At 51.3% G+C, this 27,734-nt stretch overlaps 2 protein-coding genes across 2 annotated transcripts in view; one reads left to right on the plus strand and one right to left on the minus strand.

Annotated features, from left to right (window-relative positions):
- Positions 1 to 208: 208 nt before the first annotated feature.
- Positions 209 to 3,460, minus strand: Cimap1c (ciliary microtubule associated protein 1C). The gene is made up of 5 exons (XM_057768490.1): positions 3,420 to 3,460; positions 3,202 to 3,330; positions 2,296 to 2,406; positions 1,491 to 1,604; positions 209 to 806 (listed from the first exon to the last, which is right to left on the minus strand). Exons 2-5 carry the CDS (start codon positions 3,320 to 3,322, stop codon positions 325 to 327), a joined length of 828 nt encoding a protein of 275 aa, XP_057624473.1. The 5' UTR covers positions 3,323 to 3,330; positions 3,420 to 3,460; the 3' UTR covers positions 209 to 324.
- Positions 3,461 to 16,820: 13,360 nt separating this feature from the next.
- Cspg4 (chondroitin sulfate proteoglycan 4) overlaps positions 16,821 to 27,734 on the plus strand; it is a 36,722-nt gene continuing 25,808 nt past the window's right edge. The window contains exon 1 of the mRNA XM_057767673.1: positions 16,821 to 17,006. Within this exon, the coding sequence (XP_057623656.1) occupies positions 16,919 to 17,006 (88 nt within the window). The 5' untranslated portion in view covers positions 16,821 to 16,918. The remainder of the gene's footprint in view (positions 17,007 to 27,734) is intronic.

The raw sequence follows: 27,734 nt of genomic DNA on the forward strand, positions 1-27,734 counted from the left end.
CAGTGGCCACTCTAAGGTGGGCCTTCCCAGGTTCCCTGGAGGTCACACAGCTGTTTCCCCTAGGGACCAGCATTGAATCCCATGTATATAGGATACATGTACCAAGGATCCCCAGCCCCTCACCCAGAGCAGGACCCAGAGGAAGCCGCTGAGAATGTTTGCAAAACAAAGAAATGAATAAGCAAAAATATTTATCTAATGCCTCTGTGTGCTGGCCACTCAGCAGACCCCAGCTCTGCTACAGGAATCCATGATCATGTCGCTCAATATGGTACTGAAAAAATGGCATCTGTGAGGAGGAAGGGGCATGCACCAGCAGTGGCCTCAGTCGAGAATGTCCACAATCAGTGGGCACAAGTGGGGCGAGTGTTTGATGCCCATGGTGAAGGCGGGTATGCGGGGCTTGTGCACAGTGACCGGCTGGACATTGTGGGAGCCAGGGCCAGGCCGAAGTGTGTGGTCCAGTGGATAGGAAAAGCGCTTGGCCACGCTATACATGGGGCTGCGGTTCTGATAGACTGACGGCTCAGGTCGGGCATGCATAGCAGGTCCAGGGCCTCCTGCTATATCCTCTTTGTAGAACCAATTCTTGCTTGAGGAACCCAGACTATAGCAGGGGGCAGCTGGTAAGACAGGGATGTTGGGCCCCAGCGAGTGTGGCAGCTGGTACTTGTTGGAGGCTGGGTTGGGATCCATCACTCTGTATGGACACCGGTGGCCAAACGTGTACTGGGGAGCCGTACGTTCGCCAGGGGGGCGAGTCTTCTCAAGGTTGTAGTGGCAGGGGGCTGGGGTGGTGCTTAGGCCTGGAAGGGAGGAAGATGGGGAGAACCTCACAGACCCTGATGCCAGATGCTGGGTCTCAGAGAAAGTTGAGCTCTTGCCCAGCCCTGGGGACATCAAAAAACAAAATAAACAAACAAAAACAAAAAACAGCGCAGTAGCAGAGACATTAGGACTAAATGGCTCCGTGGGTAGCAAAAGGGAACCAAAATAGTCACCATGATGGTGACATTGTTGTCATAAAACAAAAGCCAACCTTGTCATTATAGCAATGATTCCTTGGCAGTCAACATGATGGCATTGCCCCATGTCCCATGATAGCACCAGGAAATTCTCTTTAGGTCACTAAATCTGTGAGCTCATTAATATGACAATATTGCTATTTTGACATGGGCCCTGTGACATCATAACACAATGTCTATCATAACATTGGCCTCTATGCATGAAATTAGGGACACATATATAGTGAGGGGAGCATCATGATATTTGTGTCTTTTTTTTTTTTTAATAGAACTCTGACTGGCCTGGATTCCAAGTGCTGAGATTACTACCGTGTCCCACCAGACTTAATTAAACACTGGTGATATGACAATGAGCAGATAACAGCATTCTCAGATACGGCCCCTGCTTTGCCCCTTCCCAGTTTCTAAGAACCGATGCCTCCCGTACCACATTCTCCCAGCGACCCACTTTCCCGTCCATCTTACGTAAGTTGGAGATGCGCTCCTCCATGGGTACCTGAGGGCAGGTAGATATTCCAAAGCGAGTTGCTTTAGGATCCAAGAAATAGCAAGGCCCGGGACTGCATATGTCTACGATCCCTGCAGGGGACAAAGAGGGGTCTGCCTGGCACAACTGCCACCCCACCAAGGGCTCCCTTCAGATTCCTCTGCCTCTTAGCTGTCTGTGTACTTTGATCTCTTCATCTGTAAAATGGGACCTTCTGTGCCTGACTGCTGGAGGCTGCTGCCGGGACCAGATAGGAACAGGCAGACCGCAGTGTGGTCAGTCTCCTACCACAGACACGTCCGGGTTGGTGCCAAGGGTAGTGACAACCACTGTAGCTGCCGTGAGTATTGAGAAAGGGCTCAGTCCCAGCCAAGAAACCTCTCTGCCAAGGATGTGAATTGGGGAAGGGGAAGTAGGCACCCTAAACCTCAGGCCCCCAAACACATGACCGTATCCCCACTCAACCTCTCATCTCACTGTGGGCCTTGGCTGTCAGCCACCGGTCATCATCTTTGACTACTGTAAAGCATCCCCAGCAGAATATGGGACACACACAGCCAAAGATCCCCAGGGAAAGAGAAACTTGCTCTGCCGGTGACAGGTCTAGGCCCCCACAGCTCCCTGGGGAGAGCTACCTTCTACCTTCATATGTGGGGTCCACTTAGGAACTATCACTGGTTTCCTTCTGAGTCCTTCTTCACCAGCCCCAGCCCCCAGTGGCCTGTGACTGCATGTTGGACAGCAGCCCTGGACCTTGAGGGACAGACAGTGGGGACCGCTCACGTTTCTCAGTGTGCCGCCTGTGCAGGCTGTAAGCTGGCTCCTGAAACATGGAGGTGTCGTGGGCTATGTAGCCGGTACAGGATGGCCGGAGGTACTTGGCAGGCCCTGGACCTGTGAGGACAGACGAGACAACCTTTGGTCTCGGCCCCCATGAGAACACAAGGGGCTTTGCTCTGGCTGATGGCATGCTGCCACAGAGCCGCGCATCGAGCTGGTTCCCCACAAGGAAGGTAGTATGCAGAGCTAAGATGCAATTTCCTGTGGTTCCGCAGCCCATTACAGAAAGACAACAGTCACAGTTAATTAAGAACTTGGTCTATACTAAGATTCATGTTAACCATTTGATCCTGTTATTTCAGTTGAACCTCTAGACAACCTTATTAAAACAGACACTCCTGTCTTTCCCATCTTACAAATAACAATACTGATTTTTTTTTAAAAAAAAAAAAAAAAGCTATCCAGCTACAGCAACTGGTGACGTGAGATCAATAGAACCCAAACATTAATCACTGCTCCGAAACACTTCCCAAGTAATCATCAGTCAGTAATGACCTAGTGAGAATTCATATGCCTGGTGTCCATTGAAAGAGATCACTAAAGTAGGGCTGGTGAAGTAGCTGAGTGGTAGAGTTCTCACCTATAATGTATGGGCCCCTGGGTTATAACCCTAGCACCTTGAAAAGCTCTCTAATCCTTTCCCCAAACCATGCTGTGCACCCCCACACTCCAACGCTCTTCCCTGTCTCACAGAGCCAGAGAGTGGGCCTAGCCCGGAGGTGCAGGTTGCTTTAAGGTCTTGAGGAGTGTTTACTGGGGCTCCATGGTTAGGCAGAGCTGGCAGTCTAGGCCCTTGGCAGCAGCCTAGCAGAGGCCTAGCCTAGGCCGTTAGGGTAGGGCCGCTCTCACCTTTGATTGTGGCCATGACAACAGGGGTCTGCTTTATTTCCTTCCATGAGGGCATCTCTTCTCTCTTCTCCGGGTGCTGTGCGTAGAACACACAGTTCCTGGCCCCCTTGGGGAGTTTCATGGTGAAGGCTGGGAGGAAACATGAGCTATTACAAGCAGTGCCTGGGAGCCAGGAGCCAGGCGCCCTACCCAGGCCCCTCCGTCACCACCCAACCCACTTAAGAGACTCCAAAACGGCTGGGGGTTGCGGGGAAAGAAGCTTGGGCTCGGCAGCTGAAGCCACAGAAGTGTAGGGCCCAGTGACTGGAGTGGAGGATGACGTCACATGGCGACAGAACTCGCACTGTGAGGCCGGAGTGTTTATTTCCCCCGTTGCCGTGGTGCCTGAACTGTGGCACAGCAGCTCTGTGCTGAGAGCCCAGCTACAGGAAAATTCAGTTCCGTTGCCCACTCTTACATTCAACCAAGCTGAACGTCCTCAGCGTTCCCCAATAACCCTGGTCTGAGAAGGGAGCAGGGAGTGACACGGCCCTTGAGCCAGCTACTTACTACCAGTGGGTCTCTTATCATTGGAGACAGGAAGAGAAAGGGTGCATAGGTCCTCGGTGAAGGGTTCCCGCTCACCCCCACAGCCCTCTGGGGCCTTCTACCTTCTGTCCCTTTCACCACTCTCTCCCAGACTTTGAAACAAGTCCTCTCTTCTATCAATCTTCCCACTGGGGTGTGACTGTCTCACAGCCCCTTCCCAGACTTCTTTGCCAGGGCATGATATATTTAAACATCCACACCTAGCTAAAAAAAATACTTACCTAATGGTGACATTTCAGACACAGAGTGAAGGGCAAACAGAGAGTGATAAAGGGCTCACACTGATGTCCCCAGCAGCAGCTTCCCATGCCTATGGTGGGGAGCACCTCTGAGGGAGTGTGTGAGGAAATACGGAGGGTTGGAGCGGCTCTGCAGGCTCTACATGATAGAGGGATGAGCCCCAGGGCTAGGAAAACCCCAGAAACCTCTTCACCCCTAAGAGCTCAGGAGGAACCAGGGCTCCGTCTTCCATCCACCAATGGGATTCAGTGTGAGCCAAGTTAAGAAAGGTCTTCTGTTGTAATATGAGCAGCGGGGCTGCGTCCCCGGCACCCAGCCGCCCGCTTGGCTTTACCCGAAATAATTACGTGGAAACTGTATTCTTTTGAACACTGCCTAGCCCATTAGTTCCAGCCTCTTATTGGCTAGCTCTTACATATTGATCTAATCCATTTCTAATATTTTGTGTAGCACCATGAGCTGGCTTATCAGGAAAGATCTTAACCTGTGTCTGTCTGGAGTGGGAGAATCATGGCGACTCACTGACTCGGCTTCTTTCTCCCAGCATTTTGTTCTGTTTACTCCACCCACCTAAGGGTTGGACTATCAAATGGGCCAAGGCAGTTTTCTTTATTAATTAACCAATGAAAGCAACAGATAAGATACAAGACCCACCTCCATCAGTCTTCATGCCGGGCAGTGGTGGCGCAAGCCTTTAATCCCAGCACTCGGGAGACAGAGGCAGGCGGATCTCTGTGAGTTCAAGGCCAGCCTGGTCTACAAGAGCTAGTTCCGGGATAGACACCAAAGCTACAGAGAGACTCTGTCTCGAAAAACCAAAATAAATAAATAAATAAAAGAAAGGTCTTCATAGGAACAAAAGGACAGAGTGGTGGCCTTTAAATGGGATCTGTCACCACTCAGTGTGGACACTGAGACCACAACAGGGATCAAATGCAGATAGGCTTTTCTTTGGGTCTCCAGCTCACAAAAAACAACACGGAGACTTATTAATTATAAAAGCTCGGTTATAGCTTAGGCTTGTCCCACCAGCTCTTATAACTTAAACTAACCCGTTGTAATTCATCTACGCGGTGCCACGTGACTTGTGGCTTTTATCTGTCCTCCCGCACGTCTCGCTCCCCCTCCCTCTGGCTGGCGATGGCCTTTCTTCCTCCCAGAGCTCTCTGTCCCTAGAAGTCCCACCTAACTTCTTCCTGCCTAGCTAATGGCCATTTGGCTCTTTATTAAGCCAATCACAATGACACATCCTCACACAGTGTAAAGGAATACTGCACAACAATTAAGGACTTATCCAGAGACCCCAGCTTCATCAGTGACAGGAATGGAACCAGGACACAAAGTTCAGGAATCTCTTTAGGTCACAGTCTCGCTGCTCACAGAGTCGCCACTGTGGTGATGATCTCGTGGCAGCCACCCAGCCTGGTCACCATCAGATAGCTGGGAATCAAGATTCCTAGGGACGGAAAGGCTCAGAGTAGAGAGGCTGGCTCCTGGCCAGAAGCAGCAGTCTCTTTTCTGGGAGAGCACATCTCAATGCTACCTGCTTACCTCACCCTGTGTGCACCCCAGGCAGTCTGCTCCTCTGCCTGGTGGGATTCTCCACATGCTTCCCTCCCAGGGGTCTCTTCTATTCCTGTCACATGTCCTTACACATAGCTTTCTTTCTCCTCCGCCCTCTGTGCTCACTAACTCCCCACCTCTGATGGAGTCTGGGATCTCCTGAAGCAGGCACTTGGCCCACTCCAGCTGATAGTCCTTCCACTCCCGGCCCCTCCTTGTATCTTAGAGTCCCCTCATTGTCACGTGGGTTCCAGTGTCTCCTCAGCTTCTCAGTGCCAGCTGTCCTTCACTTACAACCTGGGGGCCCTGCTTCATGACTGCCTCTGCCCTTCTAACTCCTGTCCTGACCCTGGTAACTGTGGCTCCTAGGGCCCACTCCCCAGTCAATACCTGATCCTCCTCTTGTGCCAAGATCTCTGCCAACTCCCTCTCAGGCCCTGCTCCCAACAGTGTCCCTGGGTTTTCCAACACCTCCCTCCACCTCCCTCTGGACACCAGCCTTCCCATCTCCCACTCCCTAGCAGGCTCTAGGAGACACCTGACTCCTAGAGCCTCACCTCAGGCGCTTCCTGCCTTCAGAGCTCTCAACCGTGGACTTGGCAACCTCAATGAGCCCCACCTCTGGGCAGCTTGCTCCCCTGTCCCCAGACATTGTCCCAGCATGTCTTACTCCCCTCTGCTAGACTAGGGCTCCATACGGTTCCTACTCGCCGGTGCCAAGCGAAAGCAGGCCATGAAGTCCTGCTGTAGCTGCAGCCCTCTCAGCCAGGCCGACCTTCTTCCACTTCCCACCAGAAGCATGGCTGCTTCTCCTCAGAGTTCCATGCGTCATCTGCCACCTCTGACATCTAAGGTCCCTTCCGTCTGCTAAGAAACTGTGCTTCTGGAGACTGGACAGATGGCTCAGTGGTCAAGAACACCTGCAGTTCTTCCAGAGGACTGGGGTTCAGCTCCTAGAACCCACATCAGGTGACTCATAACCACCTATAACTACAGTTCTAGGGGGTCCGATACCCTTTCCTGCACTCTAGTGCCCTGCATGCATGTGGTATACACACACACTCAAACACACACATACACACTCAAACACACACACACATAAAATTAATAATTCTTTTTAAAAAATAAAAAACAACTCTGCCCTAGAACCCATCCATGTGTCTGTACCTACCTGCCCCTCTCTGCCTGTTCACAGACACATTTACTCAGAGGGTGTTTTCTCTTGCGGTGGCCAGTCTTGCCACTCTTTCCTTCTTGACTCACTGGAAGCTGGCTTTAGGCCTAGTGCTCCACCCAAGCCAGGCTGGACTAGATGCCCACAGACGTGCAGGCAGCATCTTCTGATTTGGCCTCTTGGCAGCACTGGCCAACACGACTGACCACTCCCTGCATCCCGCAGAACCGCTCCCGGCTCCAGGACGTCCTCCTGGTTTTTCTTTCCTGGTTTTGGCTGTCTCTTTGCAGGCTTTCTTCTGGCTCTTCTTCCTCACCCTGACCTTTCCATACTGGCAAACGCTTATTAATCACAAAACAGAAAATAGTAAGTTTCTGTGGATGCAGTCTCCCGGGCTCTCCCTCTCCCAGGTGATACATGTGAAGATGACTCGGGGTGGGGGCACCATGCTTGCTGTGCATGCAGGAAGATCTGAGTTCAGACTCAAAGGATTCACATAGTCAGCTGTGCGGAGCAGTGTGTGCCTGATCCCAGCACTGGGGAGCAATGCCTGATCATTCAGCTCACCTAATCAGTGAGTTCCAGGTGCAGGGAGAGACATTGCCTCAACAGAGGAGGTGGGGAGCAATCAAGAAAGAAACTCAATGGTGGATGGCCTCTGGCTTCCACACAGGTGTACATACATATAGATCTCGCACAAAAGTTTTTTGTTATTCTATTATTCGGTTATTGTGTGTGGTCTGGGTGTGTGCATGCCCCTAGAGGTGAGAGGAGAACTCTGGGGAGTCAGTTTTCTCCTCCCACTGTGGGGTCAAGGGATTAAACTCAGGTTGTTCAGTTAGAGAGCGCTTCTACCCACTAAACTATCCTGCTGGCCCCAGTTTGTTGGGGGGCCAGTACAGGTCTCACCATGTATTCTAAGATGTCCTGGAACTTGCTATGTAGGACCAAGCTGGCCTCAAGCTCACAGAGATTACTTGCCTCTGCCTTCCCAGTGCTGGGTCAAAAAGCATAAAACACCACACCTCATTCCCCAATTTTTAAAAATAAAAACCCAAACAAAGGCAAACAAAACAAAGGCCCACCAAGGAAGCTGCTGGTGCCTCCTGGTAGGCTGACGCAAGGAGACCACAGCATCACTCGTCTGTGCTCCACAAAGAAACAGAATCTAAATCAAACAAAAGAATACAAGACGAGTCAAGATTCATCCACAAGATAACTAGCCTGGAGTCACAAAAAAGAAAAAGAAAAAAGAAAGAAAGAAGAAAGAAAAGTCAGTATCACAGAAAATAAAGAAGTACTGAAGAACTGTGCCAGACTTATAAAAACTCCAAAAGACACACAGCTCAATGCAACACAGAAGGCAGGGCTTGCTTTTGATGCAAAGGATGTCATTACAAAAATTGATCAAAGCAAAAATAAGTCTATGGTTTATTTCAAAGTGTAGCCATGTTTATTTCCTGATTGAGCATTGCACTCCTAAAAGGGAAGGTCTTTGCTCCTAGAAAATACATATGGACTTTTTTAAAGGAAAAGTACTAAGTGTCGTGGCACCTGCTTTAGTCCAACGCTCAGGAGGCAGAGTCAGGCAGGTCTCTGTGATTTTGACCAGACTGGTGTACACTATTGTGGAGAGTAGACCAGCGCAGATTGATGTAGAGTTCCAGAATAATCAGGGCTGCATAGAGACCCTGTCTCAAAACAAATGAAAGTGTAGTAAAATATTAACACCTAGGAAATCTAGGTGAAGAGTGTGCGAGAACATTTTGTAATAACCTTGCCACTTCTATGTACGTCTAAAACTGTGTGCAATAACAAATCAATAGAGAGTAAAATGTTATCAGGTTCCGTGAGTAAAGCACTTGCCATGGGATCTTCAGAGCCCACACAAACCCAGGCTCAGTAGCATGTGTTTGCTATCCTCGAGTTCCTATGAGATAGAGGGCCAAGGCAGGAGAGTTCAGGGAAGTTGAGGGCCAACTACCCTGACATACACAGCAGCAGACAATAAGAGGTTCTGCCAGAACAAGGGGGAAGGCAAGAACTGACACCAGAGGTGGTTCACACACACACACACACACCACATACACATGAGACAGAGAAAGAGCTGGCACTAGAGAAGAGGACAAAGAGAAGAGAGGAGGGGAGGGAAAGGAAGGGGAGGGGAGGGGAGATAGGAGGGGAAGGGAAGGGAGAGGGGAGGAGAGGAGAGAAGAGGAGAGGGGAGGGAAGGGGAGGGGAGGAGAGGGAAGAGGAGAGAGGAGAAGAGAAATTTAAAAATCAGCACCTGGTTCTTCCAAGCTCAGATCTGGACCTTTGTCTCACTTTATGTCGCTCTTCATCTGCCCAAGGCAGTCCCCTCTCCTCTTGTGGCTCCTTCACTAAAGGCACATCAACAATTGCCTAACATTTCTATGTTCCTCCTATATTCTCAGCAGCATTAGGTTTATGCCTGCACCATGCCACTCGGGTTTCACATGAGGGGAAAAATCAACATGCCCAACTTACGCTGTAGTTGAGAATGACCTTGCACTTCTGGTCCTCCTGTCTCTACTTCCCAAGTGTAAGCCACATCTTCCCAACTATGCCTGGTTTTATTCGGTATTTCTGATCAAACCTAGGACTTTGTATATGCTAAACCAGCCTTCTATCAACTAAGCTACATCCCCAGTCTCCAAAGAACTTCTTGTGAGATGTCCCCCACCCCTAGTTCATCTCAGTGTGTCACCCTACCTTCCAACTTAGTGCCTGAGCCTTGGGCTTGTCCTGCACACCTTTCTTGTCTTTACTGCCCAACTAATCACCAAGTCATTTTGGGGAATTTCTAAGTCCCGAAAAGTCAGGCTCCCATATATTAGTCACCCCCATGTCACCAGTGCCCCCTCCAGCATAGTGCCTGGCACCTGGTCTACAATTAAGAAATCTTTCTTGAGTGACAGGTGATGAATCTGTTGATAAAGTACCTGCCACAGACCCATGAGTGCCAGTGTTCAGATCCCCAGCACCCGGTAAAAGCCAAGGACGACTGCACACCTCTATAACTCCAGCGCCAAGGAGCAGGGGCTGAGAGCAGAGAGAGGCAGATAGGAGCACTTTGTCCAGTCAGTCTAATCAATGAAGTCCGGGTTCTGGGACAAGATCCTGTGCAAAGATGGGGGGGACTGGAGAACGGCTCAATGGTTAAACTCTTCCAAAGGACCTGAGTTCTTTGGCAGCACCCATGCCATTGGCTCCCAACTGCCTGTAATTTCAGTTGTAGCAGATCTGACATCTTCTGGGCTCTACCAGCACCTTCACACATGTGGCATACACACACACACACACACAAATAATAATAAGGAAACTAAAGTGAAGGACTGGCTAGACAGCTCGGCGGGTAAAGGCACTTGCCACCAAGACTGAAGATCTAAATTTAAACCCTGAGACCCAAGTGGTAGGAGAGAAATAATGCCCAAGAGTGGCCCTCTGCCTTTCACTCGTGTGCTGTCACATGTGTTTGTGCACACATAGAAATTAAAAATAAGACGTACAGCAATTAAGGAAGACACCTGACATTGAGCTCTGTTCTCAACATGCATGTGCACAAACGTACACACATACCACACACATGTTCCCATATATACACTCACATGGACACATGAATACACAACATGTATACATCCTGAAAGAAAAAAATCTGGGAGGGGGGGGCTGGAGACATGGCTCAGTGGTTAAGAGCACTGATTGTTCTTCCAGAGATCCTGAGTTCAATTTCCAGCAACCACATGGTGGCTTACAACCACCTGTAATGAGGTCTGGTGCCCTTTTCTGGCCTGCAGGCATACACACAGACAGAATATTGTATACATAATAAATAAATAAATAAATGTTTTTTTAAAAAGAAAGAAAAAAATCTGGGTCTGGAGAGGTGGTTTAGTAGTTAAGAGCACTGATTGTTCTTCCAGAGGTCCTGAGTTCAATTCCCAGCAACCACATGGTGGCTCACAACCACCTGTAATAAGATCTGGTGCCCTCTTCTGGTCTGCAGGAACACATGCAGGCAGAACATTGTATACATAATAAATAAATATTTTTAAAAATTTTTAAAAAAAGAAAAGAAATCCTTTGAGGGGCTGAATGTGCAGCTCAGGCAGGAGTAGCTGGACGAGCCTGAGTTCAGCCCTCAGCAGAGGAGATTTGAGTACGTGAATTCTTTGGCCCACTGGTTGGTCAGAAGAGTGCCACTCTATCAGCAGGAGCAGAGCATCCGTTCTGAGTGCAGACGCAGGACCATCTCCCTCACTGGCCCACCCTTGGCAGGCAGCTATGCAGTGTTACACCCACTATCTACTGTCACAAAATACAGGGCGCTTACCACAGCAGTCTCCTGTCTCACACAGGACCTGGGCTTTAGGAATTTGGAAGAGGTCTGGCTGGAGATTCTGGTTCTAGAGCTCTTGGGAGGGGGCAGTCAAGATAGCAGCAGGGCCCACAGTCATCAAAAAAATGTTCTTGGAGAGCTGGCAGATCCAGACATACCCAAAGATGGCATGTTCTCATAACAGGTGAGTTGGTTCTTATGGTTAGTGAGACGCCTCAGCTCCACCCCACATGGCCTTCCACAGGACATTACCTGTCCTTGTTCATGGAATGACTACTCACAGCGAGTGACTGGAAGCAGCAAAGCAGAAGCCACTATGCCACTGTGACCTTGCCTTGGAGTCTGCACCATCCTTTCTGTCCAGCCTTCCTAGGAGCACAGGCCAGCTCTATTCATCCAGGGCAGGGGCTGCACCGGAATGGAAATACCAGTAGATGGGGACCACGGGGGCATCTCACGGACTGGCTACTGTGAAGTTGTGTGTGTGGGTGTTACATGCATGTATGTGCTGGTGTGTTTGCCTGTGCATGTGGAGGCCAGAGGTTAACGTGAGCTGTCTTTCTCTAACACTTTCAAACTTATTATTTTTAGAGATTTATTTTATTTTTAATACTATATATGTTTGTCTTTCTGGGTGTGTTTGCCTTTGCTATATGTAAGGGAGTGCCCAGGAAGCCAGAGGCATCAGGTCCCTGGAGCTGGGGGTTCAGGCAGTTGTAAGTTGCTTGGTATAGCCGGGCAGTGGTGGTGCATGCCTTTAATCCCAGCACTCAGGAGGCAGAGGCAGGCGGATCTCTGTGAGTTTGAGGCCAGCCTGGTCTACAAGAGCAAGCACCAGGACAGGCTCCAAATCTACAGAGAAACCCTGTCTCAGGGGAAAAAAAAAAGTTACCTGGTATTGATGCTGGGAATTGAACTCAGATCCTCTGAAAGAGTGATGCACATTCTTACCAACTAAGCCATCTCTCCAGACCTCTCTCCACCTTATTTTTGAGACAAAGTCTTTTACCAAATGCAGAGCTCACAGTTTTAAAACAAACTGGCTAGCCAGCAAACTCCCAGAAACTGCCTGTATCTACCTCCCAGATCTGGGATTACAGGCTAGGCCATTCTTAGCTTTCTGTGTGGGTACCGGGGATAAAAACTCAAGTCCTCACACATGGACTCAGTCATCTCCCCAGCTCCCCTAGGAGGATTTTCACCAGGAATGGCCACAGCCCAGGCTGTGCAGGTTTGTGTAGCGTACAAGCTCCAGACAGGGTGTAGCCCCACCAGCTTGCTCCAGGTCCCTCTCCTAAAGGAATCCTGAAAGTCATAAACGAAGAGTGAGAAGCTCCAGACTCTGCCCTTGGGTTTGCAAAGCCTCCCTGTCTCAGCTAGAGACCATCAGCCCAGGATCATGGTGGCTCTGTACAGAGGACGGGGAAGCACAGATAGGTGACGTGACTCATCCAAGACACACAGAAAAGGGTTGGCAAGACCCGGCTGCTGGCTCCTCACCCCACATTCTTTCCATTGCCCTACCCGGGCCGCCAGCTCAGACCCACATCTAAAGCCATTGCAAGCTTTGGTCCCAGGTCCAAGCAGGTATTTCTCATCCTTCCAAGAAACCCAGCCGAACTCCTCAAAGGTGCCCAACGCATGCCGGACCCTGAGCAAGTACACGCACAGATTTTCCACCTAGCTGGGGCCCATTCAGCCCCCTCCCAGAGGCTGTCTTTGCAGGTGGTCACTGTCCATCAGAACAACACAGCAAGGGCTAACAGCACACAGCACAGCAAGGGTTAACAGCATGAACTAATATTTAGAAATAGCACATCCCAGAGGAGTCAGCTGTGGCCAGCTGGTCACAGCCATTGAAGCCACAAGCCTTTGTGGACACGGTATGGCAGGGGGAGAGCCTGCTCTGGGGAACCTGAGAGGCCCTGAGAGGATAGACCACTCCTGTCCCCACTCCATAACCCCAAATATGGCATAGGCGTGGCCCAGAGCCCCTCTCCCAGGGGTTGGACAAGCAATGCTCCCCATTGGCCTCCCATCCACAGCCTTGCTCCCAAAGTAGCAATGACAACTTTTCAGCTTCTGAATTGTGTAATTGTTGGGACTAACTGCTCCTGCCCGCTGGAGTCTGGCTGCCTGCACTTGGAGGAGCCCCACCAGCTCCTGGGCCAGAAGCCGGAGCAAGACCACTCCTAACTGAGGCTTCGCCTGAGGCTCTGCAGAGGAGTTCCTGATTATGAAACTACAGAGCCAAGGAACCAATACCTAAAGCCCATGTCCCCTTGCACAGGGTAGTCTGTGCTCTGTGGCCTTCATGGCAGAGGGCCAATTCCCTAAGGGCAGGGCCCAGTTGAAGCACAGCACGGAGCAGACACCGCCCCTTTGAGGGCACAAGCACACAAAATTTACCAGCAGGCTGGCTTTGGCCACAGGCTCCTTGGGTGGAGCCAGTTGGTCAGGGTGCAAAACACCCAGGCTGAGGGCAGGGTGGGGCTGCAGCCATTGCCAGCGCTGGCATGCTTAGTCCCAGATGCACTGGGGATGGGGGACAGTAAAAGGCACCAAAAGAGCTTGGCCAATCTGCCGGGCTAAACATTGGTGGGGAAGTAGAAGTCCTTAGGTGTCTGTTGTCTCATTCCCCTAGAGTTCTTAGGGAAACGGAGACAGTATATACTATAGATCATTGAAACGTCAGAGAATTTGTAACCCTCTGACATATTATAGGTGGAGCACTCTGAACCATCCTCTTTCCTTGTCTGCTTGGGTGTCCTGTCCTATGACTCTAGGGGGTGTCACTCTAGGGGGTGGGAAAAACACTGAGTTACCCCCCACCTCCATCAGTCTAACTAGAGAGAAGACTCTATGGAGTCTACACAGAAAGCTCAGTGTGGGGGAAAGAGGCCAGAGAGGGCTTCCTGAGGGGAAAAGATGTGACCAGGGAGGTAGGGGCAACAGAAGCTGCCTGTGGATGACTGGTCAGCCCAAGGAAAGTCATGGCAAAGGTTAGCAGGCAGAATGGAGGCAAAAGTCAACCTTGAGAATGCCAGGGAGGTTTGGGTCAGCTCTGCTCAGGACAGGCATGCCCTAGAGGCTGGGGTGAGGACAATGGAAGAGCTGGCACTAGCAGCATCCAATAGCAGCTCTGAGTCAGTGGGAGATGATTAGCCATTCTAAAGCTTCAGTCCAGGGTTCAAGTCTCATGCTACAGACTAACAGATATCAAACCTGTGTGCCCAGAGCCCCAGTGACCCTTCAGCTTCAGAGCCGCAGCTTTCTCTTTCATCCGAGAAAAGACATTTCCAAAGGTGTCAAGATCTTAGGTGAATAATTCTTAATCTCTCTCCCACACCCTCCACCTCAGGAACTAACTTTGTATTTTCAAATGACTTGCATTTCCGATTCTCCTACTTCTACCCCAGTGTCAGGATTAAAGGCTTATGTCACCACATCCAGTTTTTTTTAAATGAATTTTATTTTGTGCGTGTTTATGTGAACGTATGACATGTATGCAGGTACCCGTGGAGACTAGAAGACTATCAGAGACCCTGGAGCTGGAGGTACAGGTAGTTGTGAGCCACTCAATTCGAGTGCAGGGAAGCAACTCAGGTCCTCTGCAAGGGCAGAAATGACTCTTAATTGCTGAGCTATCTCTTTAGTCCCATGCCCAGTTTTTATGCTGTGTTGCAGAGCAATCCCAGGGCTTTTATATACTGGACAGAAACTCTACCAATAAAACTACATCACCCTCCCACCATCCCAGTGATAAAGGTTGAATCCAGGGCCTTGTATGTGCTAGGCAAGTGTTCTACCGCCTAGTTATTTCCCTTGGTGAGTGCTGTACAAACTGGGAACCCCCAGGAGAGATGTACAAGCTGGGTCATGAACATCTGCATTCTTCTTCAGGTCTGTGTCTCCCAGCCCCACTAGCAACAAGGCTGGGGAAGGCTCTGAGCTCATCCTGTCTTAAATCTCAGCCTTGGGATGGGCAGCAGCTACTTGTCTGGAGGATCCCCAGGCAAATGATTCCTGGGGGGGGGGGGGGGCAACGAAATCTGTGGGTAGGGGCCAAGCAAGATGGGAGAAGACGGGCGGTGTGGGACCAGTGCGAACCTCCACTCTTGTTTCTAATTCATAAAAAGGCAGACACCTCCTTTCCCTTTCATTCTTAAAACTCTTTTCCCCTAACACTCCCAGAAGCCTCCGCTCCCCAACCCTGGATCCATATTTGGACAGTAATTGGCCCCTGATGAGGACCAAGTGCCTGGCTGACTCAGAAAAGGAAAACAAGAGAGGAGGATTCAAGGCCTCACCTACCTAGGGTGCCTGGATAGTTCTTAAGTTTGTCAAAGTTCCTGTAAAATAGCAACAAATGGCACCTTAGCCAATTTTAGCGGGCACTTATTGAACACCTACTATACACAAATAACTGCCTCTCGAGGGGAAAGTTGAAGGCTCACAGAAGATACTCCATGGGGTCGGGGGAGGTGAGTAAGTTGTATACAAACTGTGAAGTGCTGGAATGTACAGAATGGAAAGGGGATACAAGACAAATATATGCTAAGTACCTACTGTATGCCAGCCCCTGGGGTAGGCATTTGAAACATACTAAAACACTTAATCCTTATAAATTCAAACTAGCCCAGACCAACTTACTCACCCCTTTCATCTCGCTCAGCCTCAGATTCTCCATTCATGGGGCTGGGTTCTGTGGAAAGTTATGAAATGTACTCAATCTGACTGCTGCTTGGGGACAAGGATTGGGATGAGGGTGTACAGTGGAGCTTGGTCTGCAGCAAGGAACCCAGCGGAGGGATATGTGTGACAGAAGAGAGGTACAGGGGTACCTTCGCACACTGGAGAAACCTAAGCCAGATCCCATTGCAGCTGGGGCTGGCGAAACACAGGCACTGGGAAAGGACACAATACTCTGCTTTTTCCAGCTCCGGTTGGGACTAGGCAGGCTTTTGCCTGGGATGGAGCCAGAAGGAGAAGGCCCCAGCCTGAAGCTGTTAGGTAGGAGCTAAATCCAGGGCCAGATTTCCAGGAGGCAGTGGGGCGAGGGAAAACACCCAGATTCTTAGGTCAGGAGGCCTGGGCTCCTGGCAGGAAAGGCCAGGCACCTGCCTTTGACCCTGAATTCTGAGCTGGGCTCTTCCTATACAGAATGAGGGAAGGGTGCTCAACCCCCGCCTTGAGGGTTGTTTTGAAACATATGTTATCACAGGACTGAGCTAACCGTAGGGTCGAGATCCCTAGTCTTTACAGGCAGAGAAAGTACAGTTTGTTGAAAGAGGAGACCAAACTCAGGGTCCTGTCTAGCGGTCCGCTCAGTGGAGTCCTCAGAGTCCTGTGACGGTGGGGGCACCTAAATCCTCACCATCTCCTCAAGGGCAGAAGACGGCTTGCAGCTCACACTTCCTTTCCCATTCTTAAGCGATCCCGCCCACAGTGTTCTGGGGGTCTAAAGTCTCAGACACTTTGTCCCAAATCCTTAAAACAGGCCTTGAGTCTGCCTTCGCGGTAAAAGTTCTTCAACCCTGACCGGGAGCAGGAGCCCAGAACGGCCCCTTTAAGAAGGTTGGGGGTGGGAGCAGACATCGGGAACCCCCGCCCGAAATGCAAGCGCGGGTCGACGCCTGCCCCGCCCCCGGAGTTAAGTACCGGACAGCCCTTGCGTCCTAGCCCGCGCGAGGAGCCCTGCTCCCTCGACTTACGACTGAAGACTCGCTGCTGTCCAGACTCGGCACGCTCTGTTCCCTAGCCTTTCAAGTCCAGACACCCAGCCCGCCGCGATGCTTCTCGGCCCAGGACACCCGCTGTCAGCTCCAGCCCTGACCCTGGCTCTTACTTTGGCCCTGTTGGTTAGATCTGCGTCTCCCGGTGAGTGAGGGGCTGAGACCCTGACCCAGCCTAGGGGATCTATGTGGAGGTGCTCTCGCAGGCCAGGATCAAGAGTCTAAGGGCCCTTACTTCTTCCCCAAGCTGAGGGTCTGGGAGGAAAGCTTTGATCTCTGTTTATCGGGACTCCAGCTATCCCAGGTTGTCTGACTTTCTTGACCCTAGAAAGTCAGACCCACGGAAAGGGGCCCCTGGAGTCAGATTGCCAAGGGCGTGGCTCTGATCACCCAGATTGTCCGGGTCACTCAGGCCACCTCAGTGTTATCCAATCTCTTTGCCAGACAGGTTTGGGGTCACCATAGCGGTACTTAAAGAGCACCCAGTGGCAGTAATAAGTGGGCATCGAACACAGATACCCTGAGCCAGAAAAGGGGAGTGTTGTGCGGTGGGAAGAGAAGAGGAGGCTTAATGCCCCACCCTGTGTGTACCCAGCACACCTCTGCCATGGCCTCCTCTCAGTGCCTGGTGTCTGGACCCTTTCAAAGCTCTGCACCCCTCCTTTCATGCCAGGGATGGCTAGCTTCTGCCTCTACCTACACCTACCCTTATGTCTTTTTTTTTTTTCCATCACTGCTCCCCTCATTGAGAGAACCTGGTTAGTGACAGACAGAACCACCCCCTCTTCAGGTCCCAGAGTCAAGGCTTCTACCTCTCAGATATCTCAGCCCTAGGGCACCCCATGCCACACCCCCTGTCCCTAGCTGTAGTGCCTGACCAGCAGACTGAATGGAAGTGTACCTTCTGAGAGGTGCCAGTGCACCCCGCCTCTGTCACAGAGCCAGGAACCCTAGCATTACAGCATTCTTCCTTTGCTGGAGACGAGGGCTGAGATGCCATGAGATTTGCAGCCTCAGGGCCCATCAGTCACTACTACCCATGTGTGAATCAGGCGTTCAGCCTACCTCCTTCTGGACCATTTCCAAGAGCAACTAAGAGCAGAGAAGGAACTAGAGTCTCCCTTCCAGGGACCCAGGCCACACCCTTCTCATCCGATGGGGGAAACCAGCTCTAAAGAAGGGGATCACAAGGCACCCAGAAGGGAATGAGTCAGAGAGGGACCCCCTGCACTAACGTGACTCATGGGTAGATACAGGCTCACCATTTCTGCTTCACAGACTTCGCTTTCTAAAATTCCACAACGTTGGTGGTGAACAGAGCTGAGAGACATGAAAAGGGAACACCTGAGGTAGCTGGGGGTTCGGCTCATCCAGACCCCAATTTCCAGCCAAGAGGTTGTTCCCAGCAGCCCCTACCTACATGGGCTTCAATTGAGTAAAATTCCCAGATATCATCTTAGCACTGACAACGTGAGACACAGCACTAGGGCTGCGCAGAGATGGGCAAGCTGAACCAGGGTGTGGCATTGCGTGCCTGCAATGCCAGCATTGGTGAGGCTGAAGTTAAAGGATTGCACTGTGGGTTCAAGGCCAGCCTGGGCTTCAGAATGGGTTGCAGATCCGTCTCAGCTAGAGTGAGACCCTGCCTCAAAGACAAACAAAAAATAAAAAAGTGCAGGGGAAGAAGGAAGAAGAGGGATGAAAGAGAAAAGGGGGGAAGACGAAGGGGGAAAATGGAGATAATTTGTGTTAATTCAGGAGATAGAAAAATCAAGTAAAATTCAAAGAGCAGTTTCTAATTGTGTAGAGAAAGATCCACTTGCAAGGTGTGGAAGAAATCAGATGCAAGATGGGTGGGCCAGCCGTCCTTGACTCGAGCCCTGGAGAGTGGGAAGGGAGTCTGCACTCCTGTCTGCGGTCCTCAGCCTGGACAGGGGCAAGAGGTGGGTGTAACAGGGTGTTGAAATAGAAAGACCAGCCTGACTGGAGGGCATATTTTGAGCACAGGACAGGAAGAGCCATTGGGCTGGGACACAGAAACCTTAAATGGCAAAATGAAGCCCACGGCCTAGGCACTGTTGGTAAGGAGAAAAGGGTGCAGGTACAGCGCAGGGAGCAGCCCGGTGCCTATGCCTAACAATAGACCCATCCTGGATTCAGCAAGAATCTGAGCGGGGGGGGGGGGGGGATGAAATAGCTGATATTCTCCCCTATGCCAGACAGAGCTTCTACATAGCACACCCAGCTCTGTTACCGCAACACTGCCTAGGAGGTTTATATGTGGGGGCTGAACTCACGGCCCAATCATCAGGAGTCCGGGGGAGGGGGTGGCTGTGCTTCTTCCCTAGGCTGATTTCTGTTTGTGGGGCCTCCAGCTAACCCATGCTGCCTGGCTTTCATGACCCAGGGAGTCAAATTGACCAGACCCATCCTGAGCTCTGCCTGAGGAAAGTGTCACTACGCCACCTCTCTTGGAGGTGCTTGAGTTCTCCTGTCCCAGCCAGGGCACACTTGGGTGTCTCCCCTGCACCTATCAGCATTCCAGAGTATCCAGGTCATGGGATCTGGAAGGCAAGTTTTCTTGGCAGCCATTTGGGGCAACATCTCAACTGTACAGACAGGAGAAATGAGCCCCCAGAGAGGAAGCCAAAGTCTAAGGCCTTTGCAGAACCCCAGATGCCCAAGAAGAGCCCAGGGGAAGAAATGGAGTCCACTTTTTTGAGCTCTGTGGGAGGCCCTTGGCAAAGAACCAGAGGCCAGGTGAAAGTGATGTCCAAAAGACAGGCTGGGGAGACAGAAGATGGCTTTCCAGTGCAAGAAGGCTTGGCTCTAACTTAGCACCTGGGTGTGTCAGGGTACAGCTCTGGGGACATTGACTCTCATACCTCTCCTCTGGTCCGGCCTCGCCTGGGATATAAGGGACTGAGGTGGGCCTACATAGCGGAAGCAGTCAGGATTATCTGGACGGGGATCTGAAGAGATGGGGCATTTAAGACACTGGTGCTCCGGGACCCAGATACTAAAAAGAGAGTCAGAGTGGATTGATTCTGTTGGCTCTGAGAGTGATTTACAGGGCATCAGTGGCGTGGAGACAGATGAACCTTGTGTCTGCACTGTGCACGCTGGCCCGGATCTCTGAGGCAGGGCAGAGGCCAGGGCCTTAACCCAGCCCACCCAGACTCTAGAAAAGCTGCCCCAGAACCAAACATAACTGAGCTCCCGCTCCCAGTGTCCGCATGCCCAAGCAGGACAAGAAGAGCCTTTTAGCAGTGCCTGACTAGGGAGGGCTATGGGGGAGGGTGAGCCATGCCAGGTGGGCCAGGCTGCTGGCTGCTTGGACCAGAAGGGGAGAGGGCCACAGGGAAAGGAACAGGCATGTGTGGAGCTCACACAGGAAGTGTATAGGCTCTCTGGGAACTGGGCGTGCTGCCCAGGATGGGGTAGGGGAGGGGTACTTGGATATCCCTTACGTCCATGCTTGCTTGTTCACTGGTGCACACAGATGGGGTGTGCACATGAGGACCCACAGGCCATGGTGGCATCCGACTGCTCTCACAGAGCGTGACAGAGGCAGTAAGGGCAGGAGTAGCTGCTGCCTCCTCCCCAGCCCTCTACCAGACAGACCTGGGCTTGGGTGGTGCCTTGGGGGACGTGAGTGGCAGGCAGGGCAGGGCTGCTCCTCCTGGTCAAGACCAGGAGCAGATAAATTAGGGTCCTATATGCTAGGATTTATGCCTGCTTCCTCTTCGGTTCTCTGTCTCACTGACTCCCCGACAAGTGCTGGCCATGTCCAGAGCCCCTTTGGCATGCCCTCTGCCCCAGCCTATGTCAATTCTGCAAAGCCTGCCAAAGATAAAACTCTTGCTCTAAGTGCAGACAAGGTGGGTCTGGATGCACCATATTACCTTCATTGCTGAATCTGCAAGGAATCTGGGCATTAACTGGATCAGCACCAATAGTTAAGTGTTTAGGTCCTTTCTAGGGCAGGGTTCCTTAGCCCTCTGGCCACCAGGAGAACCCAAATCTCCTAACAGGGAGAGGGTAAAGCCAGCTCATCACGCAGCCTGATCATTTTCTTCCAGAGCCAGCCCTGTTGGGTGCTGGAGGGAAATTGTCCCATTTTATAGAGGAGGAAACAGGGTTCAGAGAGAAGTAAGGACTCCCCCAATCACTCAAGGCATCCCAGATCAGGCCAGCAGGGTAAAGGTTTCTACTAGTGACCTCAGCCCCCTACCCCCACAAGAAGAGCGATATCTCCTAGAGAAGTGAAGGTCCCTCCAGCAATTGTTCCCACCTTTCCAAGCCCTCCTACCTCACAGCAAATCCCCCATTAAAAGCCTCCACCTACTCCCAGCTAGGGCAGCAAAGGAAGCCACACATTTGTCTCTGATATAGGTTGTAGCCTGGGGCTGCTGTCAAGGTGGCTTAGTGGTGTGGATCGCCCGTGTTCTGGAGGTAGCGTGGGTGGCCCTGGCCAAGAGCAGTGCCTGTCTTGTTGACCAGTCCCTCTCGCTCAGTGCCTGCCCACGCCTGCCGGCTCAAAGCCTGTGCAGGAGCCCGTTCTGCCAAGTCTGGTGTGCATTAGCCAGGCTGCCAGCCATGGCTCATGCTTACTTAAATGTTTCAGTATGTCCCCACCCCCTGTGCCTCCACAGACCTAACAGCAGAAACTGACTCTAGACCAGACCCAAGTGGGTCACAGCAGGGCTCAAGAGGATGCTTGCTCTGGAGTCACACAGTGCTTCCTTAGTAGATTGGAGGCCAGGCCTCCCTGCCCTTTGTCCTTATTCCCTGGCATGGGCGGTGACCTCACCCACAGGAGCAGCAGCCTCGTGGGAGCAGATGTCTCATCTCCTTCTTCGTGGCTCTCGAACACATAACTGAGCGCAGGGTGTTCCACTGGGGGCTGTGGAGGTCACTGTGCTGACTGGGGAGTTCAGAATGTGCCTCAAAGTGCCCCCAGGGGTCACACTGCAGCCCACCTGGAGGTATATGATTCTGGGACTATGGGATGCTTGTCTGACCCAGTGCACATGGAGCAGCTTCCTGAACAAATGTTTATAGATTGAGTTTTATGTCCTTTTTGCCAAGAGTAATTTTGCACATTACTATAATCCCTGTACTCAAGAGGGAGAAGTGAGATTGAATGTTCATGTCCAGCCTAAACTACATAGCAAGACCCTGTCTCAAAATTGATGATGATGGTGGTGGTGGTGATGATGATGGTGGTGGTGGTAGTGATGATGATGGTGGTGGTAATAATGATGATGATGGTGGTGGTGGTGGTGATGATGATGGTGGTAATGATGATGATGATGATGATGATGATGATGATGATGATGATGGTGGTGATGATGGTGGTGGTGATGATGATGATGGTGGTAATAATGATGATGATGGTGGTGGTGGTGGTGGTGATGATGATGGTGGTAATAATGATGATGATGGTGATGGTGGTGGTGATGATGATGATGATGGTGGTAATAATGATGATGATGGTGGTAATAACGATGATGATGATGGTGGTGGTGGTGATGATGATGATGGTGATGGTGGCGGTGATGATGATAATGGTGGTAATAATGATGATGATAGTGGTGGTGGTGATGATGATGGTGGTGGTAGTGATGATGATGATGGTGGTAATAATGATGATGATGGTGGTGGTGGTGATGATGATGATGGTGGTAATGATGATGATGATGATGGTGGTAATAATGATGATGATGATGATGGTGGTGGTGATGATGATGATGGTGGTAATGATGATGATGGTGATGGTGGTGATGATGATGATGGTATAATGTTAGGCTAGCGATGCAGCTTCTTTGGCAGCTTGTCTAGCATGGGTTCAGTTCCCAGCAGAACCACATACACTGAGTGTAATGGCATGCACCTGTTATCCCAAGACTTGGAGATAGAAGCAAAAGGATCTGGATTTCAAAGTCATTCTTGGCTAAATAGTGAGTCTAAGGCCCTTAAACATTCTAGACTTGATAGTGAGTGAGATCCTGTGTCAAAAAACAAAACAAAACAAAAATATACTGTTTTAATAGAAGATTCTATGGCAGAGAGAAAAGAGGGAGGAGGAGAGAGTGAGAGAGAGAAAGAGAGATAGATTGAAGCTACTTCAAAGAATCCCACTCAAGACTGATTGTGGGGTTTCCCATAGAGTCCTTCTCCGGGCAGTTCAGCAGGAAGCCTGAAGGCAGGGAGGAGCCCCTGAACACAGCCTCCTCACACCCAGACTCTGAGGTTTCTCCTGTCTTATACTCCCACTCTAATACTCCTATAATCAAATAGGATTCCTGAACATTCAAGTGGGCAAAAGCGTCATTGTCTCACTGCCAGCAGAACCCAGCACACCATCGCTACCCTGTGCCCTTCCCTCCCCACAGTGCAGCAGCCTCCAAGGTCAAGGTGAATCATGTCCTAGTATCTGACTGAGCCAGCCAGTTAGCATCTGCTATTCCCAGCACCCTTCTACATCTGTCCCAGCTGGTCTCCACAACTGGACTTCCCTTTCCCAATCCTTCGAGCTTCATCACCACGGTCCCTTTTTACCACTTATGGTAAAAAGTCTTTTTACCACTAACAGCTCTTGGACCTATAGCCTAGTAAGCTTTTCTCTTGGGGCCCTGTATAAAGTAACCCACTTTCACAGTCCCTCTGTCTCCTGACCCACGGCTAGATACTCAGCAGGTGTGCATGTGTGAATGTGTGTGTGCCCACATGTACACACACACACACACACAGTGCATTGTTCCGTGGGCTCTGGCAAGAACAAGGTCCAGGCTCCAAGCCGGCAAGCCCTAGGAGAAGCCCCCCAATTCAGGACACACACCCTGGCCCAGGAAGGACCTTAGACTAAGTCTGGGCCAATCTGCTCTCTGGGGAGCAGAGGAGACTGGGGAGAGGAGACCAACTTCCGTTCCCACCTAAGAGCAAATCCTTCCCCGCCCACATTTCAGGAGGGGGCAGCTATAAATATCAATGGGCCCAGGATGCTGATTCCCACGAGGAGAGTTCCTCCCTGCTGCAGCTGGGGCAAGGCAGCCTTGCCTCCCCACCCCCTCCTGGCAGAGGGAGAACAAATCACCATTTTGGGGAGTCTCTGGGCTATGGATGAGTTCCTTTCCTATTCTCATTTTGACTCAACCCCCACCTTTCGTGCTCTCAGCCCTGGGCTGGACCTTCTATGGGGAGGCAAGAGGCTAGGCACAGAGGTTACAAACACAGTGTTAGAGCTCTCATCTGGGATTAGATTCCAGCTCTAACACTCTCGTGTGACCTTGGCTTGGCCCCCTCTGAGTCTCCAGCTAGTCTTTTATAAAACAGGAAAGAATAATTCCTGCTTCTCACATGTGTTAAAGACAACGAAGCCAGTCCGAGACCTGGAATAAACAAACGGTCTGTGAGCCCTTGTGTCCGAGGTTGCTGGTATTCGGTTCCTCCTGTCTTTCTGGGGTGGGTGGCTCAGCTGTGAGGTGCTCCTGCTCAGGAAAGGTTCCCAGGCAAGGACTCAGCGAAGGCTGCCAGCCTACTGCTGCTCACTCACCGCACCCCCAGGCCAGGACCCTGCACAAAGTGGAGGCAGGGCTCCATGTCTATCTTGCTTGAGGGCTCAGGTTCTGCCCTGCTCACCTACAGGAGCAGAAGGCCCCTCCTGAGTTCCCAGAGCCCGCTTCCCACTAGCTGAGAACCCCGAACAAGGCACCCTAAGCTGGCGTGCAGCTGAAACTCAGTCAGAGGATGCCAAGTGAGTGTCCAAAGGTACTCAAACCCCAGGCCCGGAGAAAGCAAGTGGGCAGGGAAAAATGGCCCCAGTACTATTTATGGGCAGGGGAACCCAGAAGCCTGTCTTTTTCTTGCCCTCTGCCAACCCCACGGGGTTTTTCTTGATACACTGTCCAATTCTGACAAGAGCCCAATGACTTTGACATAAAGTGGCTTGACATCAGAGTACCACAGGGCCACTAACACCACTTGTAATCAGCAGTGGTAACTACATAGCAACGGGCAGAAATGCAGGCTGCGAGAAGTCGAAAAGAAATCTCTGGGATGTTGGTGATGTCCATGTGTGAGCCCCATGAGGACATGCGAGAAGTTAATTTCCAGAGAAGTCTACAGGGTGTGAAGTCTAGCACTGTGTCTCCAGAAGAACCCTTGGGATGAAGGGCTACCCAATCCTAAGTCTCGGGTTGAGATCCTACTGTGTGGATACCTCTGCCTGCATTTCATAGCGCAATGGGAAAGGACAGGCTAGCTCCCCGGATGTGCTAATAGAATCCAGGCGCCTACCCCTGGCTGTTTCTATCTCCAGGCATCTGGGGACCGTGTGCTTCTGGTCACCCATCTGCAGCCCAGCTGAGCCCTTCTAGAAATAGGGAGGGAGATGGAGGTTTCTTCCTCCACTTAGTGGCATCTGAGAGAGAGGTAGGAGACTTGAGCCTATGTTTACTATGTGACAGGTTGAGATATCTGACCCTGCTGTGTGGCCTTCAACAGACCCCTGTCCCTCTCTGTGCCTCTGCCTGGGAACTTTAATCTCCCAATTCTGAATCCAAGCTCTTAAGAATGAGATGGGGGCTCAGCTTCTAGCTAGCTGCTTGTCCTGGGCCACACAGTAAGATAGGCTTCAGGGCACTGATGAGCCAGTGTTCTCTGGCATTGGGAATCACTTCCCAAAGTTAGCCCCAGACCCTGGGGCTCTTCCAGAATGAGAGCTTCCCTCCACCCCCAGGTTCCCATCTTCCACCCCCTAGTTTGGCCCCACCCTGCCAAAAATAAACTCCGACCACCCCATTTTGTCCCAGCCAGACCCACCCAGCCCCTCCAGAGCCAGTTGAGTCACTGCTCGGGACTGCTCCTTTTTTTAACCGTCTGAGTCACCGGTTGTGGCTATGGCTGCATGACACATGCCCAAGCTGCAGCCAGCCCGTAGCCCCTAATAAGCACAACGGTGACAGCGACAGCATAGTGACTGGCAGCAGGTGGCTGTCCCTGCTGCTGTGGCTTGGAACCTCTCAGGACTGGGAAGTGCACTCTCTAGTAAGCCTAAGGTGCAGCTGACCCCACAGGCCCTGCCTTACCCGTAGCATTTTATTGCCCCTCCACCAGACCTAGTCTTGTACACTCAGAGAACCAGAGAGGGGTCCCCAAGCCCAGGGTCTAGGGATGAATGAGAAGGCCTGGCTTCTAGAGTGAAGGTCACGGAGATGCCCACTATTGCCCTGGCCTATTTGGTTCCAGCTCAGGTCCCACACTGTGCCTGAAGACTCACCGCAGGCAGAAATGCCCTCTTCTGGCTTCCCCTGTTGCTCCTGCCTACCACTGGTATGCTGATGTCTCTCCCAGACTCTGTCCACCCCATCTCTGCTTCTCCATCTTGACCATCCCTGTCCCTGACTGGCTCTCTCAATTTCTCCCATATCTGTGATTCCTCTCTCTCCATCTCCTCCTTCCCCATCGCTAGCTCTGCATCTTTGCCTCTCCCCCTCTGGTCCAGCACTTTCTTTCTGTCATCCTCTACCCAGTCTGGATGACAGTCTGAAGTGCTCCCTCTGAAGATGGCACCCCCTAGATGCTCCTCTGTCTTCCCAGTAGACAAAATAGACCCACATCCACCCATTCCCAAATGGGAGTCTGGGCCCTGGAGACCAATAATCCCGAGAGAAATTTTCCATCCCCCTCACCCAGGCCCTGTCCCCTAGCCCAAAGCATAGACTACATCCTGTCCCAGGGAATGTCAGGATCCCACAGACACTTCCTCAGAGCCTGGGGGATGGGGAGGGGGCCTGGGAATGGCCCCTCCTTGAGCTCTGCCGGAGCAAGGGCCTGCACAACTTCAAATCCTATCCTCTGTCTGTGGCTATGCCTCCAGCTATAAATAGGGGCTCACAGTCTATTTTCTTTAAAAACAAGCGTCAGACTGGGTCACCATGGCCAGAAAAGCACTCCCTGGCTGGACCAGTCTCCTACCCTTCCTCAGTCACTGTGTCTAGGCCCCTTAGGTGGTTAGCAGGGCTGGAAAGGAGGTTGGAGGTGAGACACAGTGGAGAATATCCAAGGTAGTCTCCACGGTGCTACCTGGGCCACCTGAGGGCATGTGGCCACCCTTTATATAACCCTCCCCGCGACCTCCCTTGATCACACAAGTGACCTTGAGCCTGAGACTCACAGTGTCAACAAAGAGAAGTGACGGCACACAACTCTCCACAGTTGAGTGACTTTGAGCCCCAAATGAAAGGAGGGTGCCTTGGCTGTAAGACAAGGGGAGGGAGGCATGAGGTCTGTTTTCAGGGAGAAAGAAAAAAGAGCTGGATCCAAGACAGGGCATGGGTGTCTGCTAGATCTGGACAGAAAAGCCTGAGGTCCAGCAAGGCTGGCGCATGGTTAAGTTCAAGGGATATGAGGATGAAGGCTGTGGACAGGCACAAGGTCACTCAGGGTCTTCCATATCAGTTTAACTTGGCTACTACTTGCAGTGGAAGGCAGGAAGCTAACTTAGGCGGGCACGGGATGGTGGCCATCTGCCTTGTAGAATGACACAATGGGAAGGGAGATTAATTTGAGGGAGAATTTAGAGGCAGAGGCAGGATAGATGGAAAATGGATATCCCTTGGCTGTAAGGACGGAGGAATATGTGCATCCCGGAGAACTCAGACTTCTGTCTATAGTGGCTGGAAGTAGAAACTTTACTGGGCCAGTGTACAGGTTGGGGCAACATGACCTTGTTTGCTATGAGTGCAGTTGGATATAGGGGTTACTGGCCCAGATGTCCAGAGCCACTGGTAGTGGTCCTGGGGCTCAGTAAAAGAGGCCATACCTGAGACTGAAAGAAAAAAAGATGGGTACATTGTAACAAGAGCAG

The sequence above is a fragment of the Chionomys nivalis genome, chromosome 4 (assembly GCF_950005125.1).
Source record: "Chionomys nivalis chromosome 4, mChiNiv1.1, whole genome shotgun sequence".
NCBI lineage: Eukaryota > Metazoa > Chordata > Mammalia > Rodentia > Cricetidae > Chionomys > Chionomys nivalis.

Excerpts from the sequence above, each read along its gene's own strand:
- Cimap1c (XM_057768490.1), bottom strand. The coding sequence starts at position 3,322 with ATGAAACTCCCCAAGGGGGCCAGGAACTGTGTGTTCTACGCACAGCAC. Across the intron at positions 2,407-3,201 it reads TGTCATGGCCACAATCAAAG|GTCCAGGGCCTGCCAAGTAC; the intron begins GTGAGAGCGGCC and ends CTGTCCTCACAG. Across the intron at positions 807-1,490 it reads GGAGCGCATCTCCAACTTAC|GCCTAAGCACCACCCCAGCC; the intron begins GTAAGATGGACG and ends CCTCCCTTCCAG.